Raw genomic sequence first — 12,809 nt, 5'->3', positions numbered from 1 at the left:
TAGTATGGGAATCTCATTACTTTTGCTATCTCCTGTACAGGTGTCTGCCTTGGCCTTCAGTGTGCAGTGATTGAGTTCTCTCGCAATGTCCTCGGGTGGAAAGACGCTGACTCTGCTGAGATCAATCCCGAAACCTCGCACCCTGTTGTAAGTTGGTGACATTGTTTTCCAAGTTCTTTGCATATTCAGTATGAGGCTTTCATTTCCTCAAAATTTGTCCTGAAATGAAGGTTAAAATACATGTGCTGTAGTTTCTTACGATTTCCTGAGCCATATGTCATACTGTATGGTACGCATCTATTTTGTCAGTCTGACAGTACAATTGATGTTCAAAACCTAAGGTTTTTGTGATTGGTACAAGTAAATTTTTCTTGATGCGAAGTATTTATCACTCCAGCAAATAATGTGTTTACATGAATGTAACGAGAGTTTTCTTCTTTGCTTCATCGGTTTCGGGGCATACTTCGAGTGTGTATTTAGAACCAAGGTGCAAATAGAACACAGAAGTTTTTTTCTCACTGCTCTGCAAGGTAGCTACTGCAACTTTCACCGCTGTACTCACACGCTATGAGGAGAAGCCAACTTTTTGATGACTTGGGGCTGCTCAGCACACCAACGGCCACGTGTGGGTAAAGGAGAGGGTGGCTACAAGAGTGGACAGAAGGTCGAGCGGTCCGTTGCGAGAGAGAAGGCACTGAAACAATTGAGTAGAATAGGGAAATGAAAGAAGGGCTATTGAGCACAGGGAGTGGGCGCCATGAAACAGGTATCTGGTGGCTCGGCGATAATGGCGCCCGCTGCTGCCTGGGAGACTGCATGCATTAATGTGTCAGAGGCTCTGCTGCAATTGATAATGTCGCATGCATTTCTGAAGTGCTGCCTCTCAAACACTATCGATGTATCTGTTGGTCCGGTATTTTTGCTTACTGTCTCAGCATTTATTTTCCTAGCCCTTGGTGCCTCTGCTGTAGTTGGCTTGAATAAACTGTGATCAAGTTTTATAATCATAATTTAAAAAAAAATTGTGTAAAGTCTCAGAAAAAGCCCCTCATGTTATATTTGTGGTTGCATTATATATACAGTAGAACCCCGCTGTTACGTTCCTCACTGCTGCGTTTTCCCGGCTGTTACGTCGTTTTCTTCGGGTCCCGGCATAGCTTCCATAGGATCCAATGTATTGGGAACCCCGCTGTGACGTCGTAGCCGAGGAAACGATCCCGCATGATACGTCGCAACCGGGCTCCCCGAACCCAACCGGGTTCGCTTATCAGCGCGTCTTTTCTTTCACTCTTTCTTTTTATCTTTTAACTCTCCTCTATCTGCAAGTGACAGCGGTGGTGGCTCGGCTGGAGCCAGTCGGCAGGGCCCGTGCAATTTCCTTTTCATCCTTCTCAGTCGCAACAACATCTTTATTGTGCTTTGATGGCGTGATAGCGTTGAGTAAGCGGAAGGGGCTTTCCCTTGAGGAAAAGCTGGACGTACTAAACGCAGTCGACAGTCAGCCAAGGGCGGCTTACGCGGAGCAGCGCGGCGAGCAGCCTACGAACATTTCAGTGCTTGACGCTGTGCACAACGTCGCTTCAGCGTGGACTGCAGTGAGCGCGTGAACTGCAGAGCACTGCTGCGTGCATGCAGTGTGGCCGCACCGCAAAGCGACGCTGGCAGCAATGCGGCCTTTGCTATTGAGAAATGCGTTGTTCTTTCCAGCGAGCGAAAGAAACTGCAATGCAATCCACCATTCTCGATTTTTTAAAGTCCTAGGGTCAATTTGCGGAAATTAATTGTTTCAAGTCAAAGCTGCACTGTTTTCATTAATTTTTGGTGCTTTCCTCACTGTTGCGTTTTCCCGGCTGTTACGTTTTTTTTCCCGGTCCGGTGAAAAACGTATGAACGGGGTTCTACTGTACTTGCAAATACGGTAATTAAAACTGTTTTATACCCATTCTCTGACATTGGCCTCTTTATCCATTTCTTTGATGACACAGATGCCACCTGCTGCTTTTGGGAACGAGATACCGCAGCACAGAGGTGTCAATGTCTCTGATAGCAAAACAGAATTGAGGAAACTTGAGTTACAAGCCAACATTGGGGGATAAATGTTGACAGGCCTCAAGCGTGTATGGAACAGAATTGTATGTTGACAACCATTGTAAAGATTCGCAGTGTACTACATTGTACACACTGCCCCATGTTTTCATTCTCATACCGTGTTTTTCTTCCTGAAGCCGTAGCCTTACAAAAAGAGGTTCCCATTTTTCGGCAGTGGCAGGTGCAAGTACCATTTCTATGTTGTCCACCATTACCAAAGTGCTGCCATTTGCATTTTCTGCTGCCGTGTTAGAGACAATGCTGTGTGCTGTATGTAATGACTGTTGTCAGTGCAAAGATTTTTCTGATCGCCGCCGCGGGGGCTCAGTGGTTATGGTGCTCGGCTGCTGACCCGAAGGACGCGGGTTCGAACCCGGCCGCGGCGGTTGAATTTCTTTGGAGGAGAAATTCTAGAGGCCCGTGTACTGTGCGATGTCAGTGCACGTTAAAGAACCCCAGGTGGTCGAAATTTCCGAAGCCCTCCACTACGGCGTCTCTCATAGCCTTAGTCGCTTTGTGACGTTAAACTCCATAAACCAAACCAAACCAAGATTTTTCTGATCTTGCATTTTGCCTGTGCTTTTTGAAACGACTGGCAAAGTGTAGCACTTCAGGGTCATTATGGAAACCAAAATGATACTTGTTTTTATTTGACTTTGGTCAGTGACCATTTTATGTATTTTTTTGCCATACACCATATTTACTCAAATGTAACTTGGCTGCGATTGTAATGCGAGAAATGCAGCTACAGTTTGTGAAGTTGGGTTGAAGTTTATGAAAAAAAAAAGTCCTTCAAATTATGGCTTTCCTGTGCCTCGTCCTCACGGGAAGGCGAGGCTGCTTTCGAGTCTTAACAAAGTACGGCAGTTGTTGCCATTGTTACCGCACAGAGGTTTTATGTGCCCCTTCTCTTTCAAGAAAATTGCACGTCGGATTCTCAGATAAGATTGATGCTGAGATAAGCACAGAGCTTCACTAAGCCGTCACCATGTTGACCGTGCTCTTTATAAAGGCCTCGTTTTGAAAATGAAATCTATCCCACTTGCAAAACTGCGTGGCGAGTCATACACCTTCCGAGTGACGCTGGTCATCCTCTACAGAATTTAAACAAGCTGTCATCTTAAACTCAGAGCCGGCGAAAAATGAGGCGGCAGCATGCGAGTTGTCTTCGCCGAGGAATGCATCAGATACTGAGAACGAGAGTGCCTTTTCTTGTGCAGAAGCAGTGCCAAGCTTGCCAAGCTTTTTGCGCACCTAAAGTGGATTACTGCCGTTAAGGTGTGGCATCAGCGGTGTGGGGGCGTTGAGGGTGTCTGCCGAACTTCATTTGAACGATATGGCCTTGACGTCTTGTGTGTTATGTCACATTTTCCTCAGGACAAAGCATAGAAGTGGCGCTGCGTTCACAACTGCACAGTATCTAGTAATGAGTTTTTCACTGCACCACCACCGCTCCAATATGCGATGTGCTATGTCGGTCACCTTAGTTCAGTTTGTGTGGCTCTGAGCTTTTGTTAATCAATCTAAATGACATTCCAGCTTTGTTTTTCTTTTGTTGTTTTTCCAATTTTCTGATGTAGGAGACTGACCTATATGAGCATCAACCGATATGCAAGTTAATATGGTTTAATGTGCCTTTCCCTCTACATATGATCAGTTATAACGCTAGGGGTGACTTCTTACTTCTATTTTCAGTAAGAAATAAATGTTCAGAACAGGTAAGAATCTTGTTATATTTGAGTAACTACGGCAATTCTGGAAGTGCAGGCAAATGAAGTGGACCTTTAGTAGGTGTAAGCTACACTCGAAGGAGATAATTGTACAGCATCCACTGGGGCCCATTTGTTGGTGAACATGTTGTGCAACATCTCCAGATATTTTTGGAGCACTGTCTATGGCACTTATTTCTCCAGTGGTGTTTCTTTTTATTTGCAGTGAGAAATTTTCATATGGTGTCCTGACATGGTGTCCCTACTTCTTCTGTCTGATCACTTTCTGCAGATCATTGAGATGCCTGAGCACCATGTGGGCCAGATGGGTGGCACAATGCGTCTTGGAAAACGAGAAACGATATTCAACACCCAGGACTCCGTGTTGAGTGAGTGAAACTGTTGCTCTCTACTGTTTCTTTTGTTTCCTGTTTTTTTTTTTTTTTAACTTGCAATGTGCCGTGTTTTGTCACCACTGCTTCAGGAAAACATGTCTGTATAGGCAGTTCATCTCAAAAGATTGCTCTTTCTCTCTTCTACCTCGAGCTGTTTCATGAATGAAGCCCGTCCATGGTCACTGATCAAAGCGGCCAGGGGAGAAGGATGGAATAATGGTAATTAATGAAGGGGCGGCAGGGAGAAAATGAAGGAAAGAAGTAGGGGGAGAAAATGGGGGGACGCTGTTGCCAACAGAGAGACTGAAAGAAGAGATGGAACGCTGTGATGCCGCCCGCTGCTTGCTATCAGAGCCCCGAAGGCCATTGGCCTCATGAGGCTGTATAATCGATTCTGTGTTTCTCGCTCCCCTGAGCAGCTGCAGCACAGATGTGAAGTGCTTGATAAGAGACAGCTCAGTCAATATTCTCTCTGTGGGTGGCCAGAGAAACAAAATAATAAACCGAAAAACAAGCACGTGGATGGCGTAGCAACTGCCCTTTTTTTTTAGTCCCCTTTAATGTACGGCACACAAGCACTATATGCACTTAATCCTGACTATCGAACTAGAAGGGGATCGTGAAATAGTTCTGTGCATATATCGATAATTTGATTTATAAAACGTGCCGACAGAGAAGCTTATCTGTACACCAGAAGTGTGAAATACGGTGCACCCACGCTAGCGGCGCACTTTCTGCAGTGACATGCTGCCTGCCGGCATTCTGTACTCCGTTTCATACATAGCAGGCAACGTTGCGGAGGCTGTGGAAGTGGTGCGTCAGCTAAGCCGTATCACTTCGCCATGTGTCATTGAAAATCACGACCGAAGCTGTGAGGTGCTCAGCGTTTGGGCCCTCTGGCTATAATTCTCAGTGAGTGTGCACTACTTTTTGGGAGTGGATTGAGCTAGAGCGATTCGCCCTACCATCTGCGGGTCATATCACCACATGTAATTCTTGCTTCTCGAAGTCTCGGTGAGTCACAGGACGAAATTGTGGCAAGGGGTAAAAAAAAAATTCAGAAGGTGCCAGCAACGGCACTTGAGGTTTTTTTGCAATGAAATATGTTTGTGTTCAATTTCGTTGTATGGCGCGAACCGGCATGCTAGCTTTGGCAGCGTTGCCTGCTTTGTATGAAACTCATTATAGCAGCACACTGCTCATTGGGTGTCACTAGGCCTGGCTCACTTCATATCGAAGCCGCAGTGGACAGTGCATTTGGAAAAGCCACTGCCGATCATAAGAGGTCTAATTCCGTTATCAGTACACAAGAAATGCAGTAGTATTGCAATTAGAAATGGGGTAGAGTTCATTTCTGCATTTGCTTAAGCAGCGAAGCAGACCACGCAAGAGCCACCACAAAGCCTTCGGTCAGCTAGGCTGGCTTTCCTGCACGACAACAGTATCGCATTGAAGTAAGCATGCCAGACCGAAGGCTACCATCAAGCACACCTCACATTCACCTCATCACGTGATCACTGCGCTAAGCGTTGATGAAAAGCGATCACAGGAGTGCCATTTGGAGAAGCACCACTTGCAGGGACGTGATGCACAATGTGATATATCGAGTGTTCATTAAACAAGAGTTCAATAAACGTGAACAACACTGCTGTGCTTTTGACTGGGATTTTCAACTGGATATTCTGATAGTTCATATAAGAAATAGTTGGATATATTTGGGTTCAATGTAGCCAGGATCGACTGTATTACATTTCATTTCTGTTGAAATGCAGTCACCATAGCTGAGATTCAACTCCTTGAATCCTGGCCGCAGTAGCAGTATCTGCAGGAGTCCTCATGGGGTGCTTTCATAGAATGCCCGGCGCCCTCAAGCAGAGAAAATGTGTTGCATGGCTTTCAAGGGGGAAATATTGAGGTGACATTCTGCAGTTACCGAGAAGGCGTTAACAAAAAGTGGTGCAAGCTTGGCTGCAAAAGTTGTAACCTAATGGAAACTGCTGACAAGTTTGCTGCAAACCTCAAGATCTCCCATTGCTGCCCCTTCGTGCAGTGCTAGCACAGGTTCTGGTCGGTGACATCAACCTGGTGGTCCATGGAGTAGGAATTGATGTGCGTTAGGCATTCATGGAACACAGCTGTGCTAGGAATTCAGCAGTGACGTCACAGTAGCACTGACAAGAACATTGACAGGAGCATTGACTGGAGCATAGCACTTTGGTAATGAATTGAGTGGAATTTTGATGTAATGAAAGCTTGTTTATTCAAGCATTGTTAGTCTGAACTTCTCGGTGATTCAAGCTAAGTCCCATGATCCCGCAAGGGTGCACGGAACTCCGTGCTGCCAATACTTTGGCCTGCATTCTACCATATTTACTTATCTGGCTTGCACTTTTTGTAGGGTTTCTCACGTAAGTATACTTTGCTGAACTGGCTGGCCCTTATGGCTGCTGAAGTTTAATATTCTCTCGCTTTTAATTCTTTTAATTCCCAACTCTGGATGTACTAATAAAGATCCTCATTTTGTTGCACATAAGTTCATCTGTGCGAACTCTTATTGTCAACGCAGGGAAGTTATACCAGAACGTAGACACAATTGAAGAGAGGCATCGGCATCGATACGAGGTAAACCCTGCCTATGTACCTGAGCTTGAAAAGGCTGGTCTGAAGTTTGTTGGCAAGGACACCACAGGGAAGCGGATGGAAGTGATTGAGTTTCCTGGTGAGTAGAGCGCACTGGGTAGTTTCCTTGTAGAATGTTGTTTTACATCCCCTGAGAGCTGCCTACTGTCGGAGGCACTGAGAGAAGTCAAGTACTTCAGTGAATAAGTCTATATGTTAGACTCGCGACAATTTAAACTCGAATAATTTGACACTTTCGGGTAATTCAAACAAATTTAATTATCTACTGAAACCTTCAAAAAAGGTCATTTTTTACACAGCAAGGAAGGAGTTAATGCGCGTGATCTACAAGAATGCTTCATGCTCATTTATCACTAAAGTGGAAGCATAGTCACAATTATTCTAACAAGTTGTGTACTCATTGCTGTAAACAACTGATTCTGCTCTTTGGCATTATTAACCTTGAAGGTGGTATTAATTTGAACACTGGCTAGTGCAAATGGATAGTTTTTTTCTCGAGCTGCGTTGGCACCAAGCAGGGTTTGTAAACTGCTGCATGAAATTGGAAATTTTTTGCTTGTTGAAAACAGCCTGTCAGCGGTATGGCAGTCTAGTGGATTCTGGGAACCCCACAAGATGCAGTGCAGTTTCCTACCAGAGAGTGCAACCGTATGGCTACAGTTCAATAATTATTCTTCACTGTTAGCAGCATCAACATAGTATATGTTTGTCATGAAAGAAATGCCGAGATGCTGAGCTTGTGAAAGCTGCACGGTTGTTGCATTTGAGGTGGTCTTTGAACATTTTTTGTATGAAATGCTGACGATAGTGTTCTATGCAGGCTAACAAGAAAAAAATTTTAGCGCATGCATGCTACATTTGTTTTTGTGCATCTTTGCAGACCATCCATATTTTGTGGGCGTTCAGTTCCATCCGGAGTACATCAGTCGGCCACTAAAGCCGTCCCCGCCATACATGGGGCTTATCTTGGCTTCATGTGGCCGCCTCAATGGCTTTCTTCTTCGTGGGTGCCGCCTGTCGCCACGACAACTGAGCGACATTGGCTCCTCCTCCGAGGACGAAGTTCCCGAGGCCGTTCCTGCTCTTGCTGCTGAACCAGCCTCTTCGACGTTGCATGCTCGGGTATTGTAATTTGCCTTTTTTTTATTATCTCTGCCGGATGTTTCTCTTTGTCGTGTGCCGTCCGTTCACCTTGACTAAAATACTATCTACACAAGGCGAGGGCCACGCTTGTGTAACAGCTGCTCATCCCAATTCTACAGCCAAAAATTACGAAAGAAAGCAGTAGAGAGAGGTTGTGTTTCATATGTATGTGCTTTTTCCCGTGGGGCATATTCTATTGGGAGCAACCAAATTGGGGTAGCTGCCTGCAATGCGCAGTGCAACCGTGCCAATGGCGTAGAGTCGCTATCACTCTTATTATCAGAAATCGCATCAGATTGTCATGCTTTTATAAAAAAAATTAATCTTCTTGCATCGTGTGGAACGACCAACCTTTATTACAACCGCTGTGGTGTTGTGATTAAGTAGACACCACCTTTCCCTATCGGAAGCCTCCTATCGCTGTCAATATCCCAAAGCATTTCATCCTCGGAGCCGTTTATTGCATTTGAGATGAGATCGTGCACCACACAGCTTTCACCCGTTTCGCAAACTCCTCTGAGGCACTGGAAACCAGCCCTTCGGGTCGTTGCTACTCTTCCAAGTCCACTTGATGGCGAGAATCCTGTTTCTTTGCTTCCGCCAATCATGCTGACAGGTTTCAGGAACATAAGACGTATGTGAGACAGCCCGCTTGCCTCTGCCAGCAAGATCACCTTTTTTTTTTTTTCAACTTGCCGTCGTGGTGAATTCGGCGGGGCCGAAGTCCAGGTTAGAGCCTTGCTGACGGGACACTTCAGATGCTCGTGAGGCCTATTGGTATCCACGGCTGTGGTAGGCGTTATAGAGATGTTTTGGTGCACAAAAAATACCAAGCCACCATTTTGTTACGCCGATGACAGTAGGGTGTTACTGGCGCAATTTCATCTTTGTTCTCAACTGTAACTGTCATGTCATCTTTAGATGATTTTTTTCTGGAAAAAAGGTGTGCATTAGAATAGAGTAAATATAGTAGTTGGATTTTTGTATTTTTCTTTTCTTTTTAAAATTGTTTGTTCTAGTGTGTTTCTTCGTTTTGTTTTTTTACTATTTATCATGCCTCATATACTTTGTTGTTGTTTTTTTGGCATTTTTCATTATTTCCCTTTTGCACTATTTCCTTGGTGCAGATGTTTTCTTTGTAACTGTACTGCGCCGATGTTCTTTCACACTATAGTTTGTATAATTACTGTGCTTTTTGTATATATGCGTGTTATTTTTCTTGCTCTCACTATTATTTTTACTATGCTGCCTAACACGCAATTACAGTTACAGCTCGTTAATTTGAGCTTCATTAATTCAGAAATCTGGATAATTCGTACTGTCGGCTCTGTCCTGGCCAACACCCACTTAGATCTATGGAGTCATACCTTCGTTAATTTGGACGGTACGGGTCTACATCGGTTAATTTGAACGGGTTCGTGAAGGGAAGATGCATTCAGGTATGACCGACGCAGCAAGAGATCATCGAAATAGCCTTACTCAGAGCCTGAATACCATGCTGCAGAGTCTCTCATGCACCTCTGACATCGGTGTGCAACGGCAGGTATGCTGACAAACGGATGGCCTCGTCTCCGAGAACAGTCAGACTGTTTAGTTTCGCCTTTGTGAGCTTCATGCCAGGCTGCATTGACGGCAGCTCAAACAGCCAGCATCGCCCAGCCAACTGACGTTACGAGCGCTGATTAGTGCGTCACTGGTGTTTCTTCCCTCCCCCCTTCCCCCACCCTTTTACTTTGTCTCCTTGCTTCGGCACTAATGAGCGTTTCCTTCGTTCCGGTCGGCGTGGTCTTATTCTTCCTCTGCGTGGAAACTGCAAGCTCGTCATGTGCCATTTACAGCTAGTGCAGTGAAGTTTTCCACATGCAGTGGTACCGCTTATTTGGATGTGTCGCGGTAGAGCTCCACCGCTTCGCACCATGAAGGACGTCGGGAGGCTCTTACAATTTTGGCGCAGATCTGGTTCTATGCTTCCGACAATATGCACACAATAAAGCATTGATAGAAATGGGAAAAATAGTAGTTGCTGCCGCGCCGTTTCTGTCTCAAAAGCAAGATTCGTTGCCCAGTCTTTCATTAAATAAATTTGCCGTGATTTGAGCAGTTAGGCTTTTTTGAGGCCATTTGATAATTCAAGCTTTTGGATAACTCGAACATTTGTTCCGGTCCCTTCGAGTTCAAATTGATGAGCATTTACTGTATTCTTATGCGCTTTGTAACTGGACTTCCCCCAGACACTCTCACTTCAGGACCTCCTTCTTTCTGTTTATTACCGATGTAATAAACCTCAAACCTGAACGCAATAATCTCGCATTGAAATCAAGTTACGGTTTATTTTTTGCAGCATGTTTGACAGCAAAGCAAGTGAAAAATAGGCCAGGCAAGCACTGCCTTACTTATACATATGTGGGTCACTTTTGTGGGGCATTGTTCTGAACTGTTAAAGGGACACTGAGGAGAAATTGAAGTTGGCTTGTATCGACAGAATACCAGCTCCTGATTACAAAAACGCCACTCATACTGACAACAAAGCTCTTGTAACGTGGAAAAGAGCAAGAACCAAAATACAGGTATCGCCGCCACAGGCCAAACTCGCAAGTACAAGCGTGGTGAGATCATAGAACAAAGCAGTGTTGCTAGAACGAATGGTTCTAGCAACACCAGGAACCGAGATACCATGCATCACTGAGGCGCAGCCAATGCATGCGCAAATGTCCTTGACGTCGCCAGATGGCGCCACGTGCCCGGTAGCTATGCGCGCTCCTGAAGCATCGGGACCAATCAGCGCCTTTTTTCCGGCGGTAGGCGGGCTCCCGGTATTCCGCTAGCTTTAACAAGGTACACGGTATGTTAAAGGTGTCTATTTGCGAGAACTTCGTTGACGACTTCGAGAACGAGATCCATCGTAACGCTGGCAAAACGCCAGTGCAAACGTAATCGAAGCGACTGTAGCGACGGCCGCAATAGCCGATAGATGCCTTCAACGTGCGGCCGGCGGTAGCTTTCTTTTCGGCTGCTGCTAGGCCGCACTGCTGGCCGCCAGAAATCACGGAGTCTGCGGTACGTCATGTCACGTCATGAGTCTCGTCACTTAGTCCTGTGTCGTCATAGGAGAATCCCAAGTTTGAATCAGAGCGGCGGGAAAAACTTTTTCAACTTCGAATCCAAATTTTTTAGAAATAAATGCATCTTTCGCTGCCGGCCAAGTGGCAACAAAGCCATGACATGCCGAACTATCGGATTTTACTATAAAAAAAATATTAATAGTTCTCTCCTCAGTGTCCCTTTAACCAAACCAATTGTGTGTCCAAATGCAGTGTTAAAAGCCTATGCACCCATCTTAATTATGACTCTGAATAACCTAGGGTGTGCGACATGTGCTGATAAGGAAATGAAGGCAGCCAACAGTCGCCGACACCAAGGAAACCAGAGGGGAATGTTCCTATTTTCATTTTTTTTTTTTGGTGTTGATAGATAGGAAATCAAGCGTGTAAAATGCTTTAACAGCCTGTGTTGTTCCAGATGGTTCCCGCTGGCCATCATACCAGGCAAAATGTGCCGTATAACCCAGATTTTAATGCATTATTTCTAAATGTTTCCGAGGCTGATGCTAATGCATCATGAAATGTAGGTTGTTGCACAAATGGGGGATACATGATTTGAGTTTTGGTGCTGTAGGAAAAATTACCTAAAAAACTTACTTTTTGCGAGCTCGGCATATTTCCTGATTTGGGGTAATGCTTTAATTTCAATTATTTCATGAGTATTAAATTTCACCATGCAGAGGTGATAGGTCCATTAGCACTTCCTTTAATCGTATTATTATTATTATTGTTAAGGAGGTCTGTGTGGTTCAGAAGAGACATGAAGAATGGGTCATTTACGGTAAACTGAAAAGTGATTTTTATGCAAGGTCTGAACCGTGCCAAAAATTCTAACGAAAAAGTGTTGCCTTTATGTGTGTATATCCCCTTGAGACACCAATCCAAAAAGGTTGACGCAAGTTTTCACTTATTTTCAAAGCGTCTAGCGTTGTCTTCACGTAGTCAATGATGCCGGCTACATTGAAATCCCTGCTAGAGTGAATGGTAGGGCCATTTCGCGAGTAGAATAAAAGGTCACTTTTCAGAAACAAGAAATAAAGATGGTCATCGCGAAGTTCTACGGTGTGCCCCGGAAGATCTGTCTGCTTAAAATTTTCCTTCTTTATGCAGTGGAATGTTTTACTAAAGATACTGCAGACTTGGACAGGCAGAGCAGAAGGTGGATCTGAAAATGAACATGCAGAAAACTAAAGTAATGTTCAAAGACTTGGAAGAGAACAGCAGTTTACGATTGACGATTGGTAGCAAGGCGATGAAAGTGGTGAGGGAATATGTTTATTTAGTGCAGGTAGTGACCGCAGATCCGGACTATGAGGGTGAAATGACTAGAATAAGAATGGGGTGGAGCACATTTGTCAGGTTCTCTCAGGTCATGAATGGCAGTTTACCACTATCCCCCAAGAGAAAAGTATACAACAGCTGTGTCTTACCGGTACTCACCTATGGAGCAGAAACCTGGAGGCTAACCAGGAGGGTTCAGCTTAAGTTAAGGACAACGCAGCGAGCTATGGAAAGAAAAATGATAGGTGTAATGTTAAGAGATCGGAAGCGGGCGGAGTGGGTGAGGGAACAAACGCGAGTTAATGACATTGTAGTTGAAATCAACAGGAAGAAATGGGCTTGGGCAGGGCATGTAATGTGAAGGCAAGATAACTGATGGTTGTTAAAGGTAACGGGCTAGATACCAAAAGAAGGCAAGCGTGCAGGGTGGCAGAAAATTAGATGGACTAATG

General features: G+C 44.8%; 1 protein-coding gene across 2 annotated transcripts in view; it reads left to right on the top strand.

Annotated features, from left to right (window-relative positions):
• The window catches only part of Ctps (CTP synthase), a 32,514-nt gene that overhangs the window by 7,972 nt on the left and 11,733 nt on the right, over nucleotides 1-12,809 (top strand). For both annotated transcript variants that reach the window (XM_089570712.1, XM_089570713.1), the window contains exons 11-14: nucleotides 41-147; nucleotides 4,090-4,186; nucleotides 6,759-6,911; nucleotides 7,713-7,954. In XM_089570712.1, coding sequence (XP_089426838.1) covers nucleotides 41-147; nucleotides 4,090-4,186; nucleotides 6,759-6,911; nucleotides 7,713-7,954 — 599 coding nt within the window. The remainder of the gene's footprint in view (nucleotides 1-40; nucleotides 148-4,089; nucleotides 4,187-6,758; nucleotides 6,912-7,712; nucleotides 7,955-12,809) is intronic.

The sequence above is a fragment of the Amblyomma mixtum genome, chromosome 2, assembly GCF_055824585.1.
Source record: "Amblyomma mixtum isolate Tamu chromosome 2, ASM5582458v1, whole genome shotgun sequence".
Lineage (NCBI taxonomy): Eukaryota > Metazoa > Arthropoda > Arachnida > Ixodida > Ixodidae > Amblyomma > Amblyomma mixtum.
This window is presented reverse-complemented; position numbering and strand designations above follow the sequence as displayed.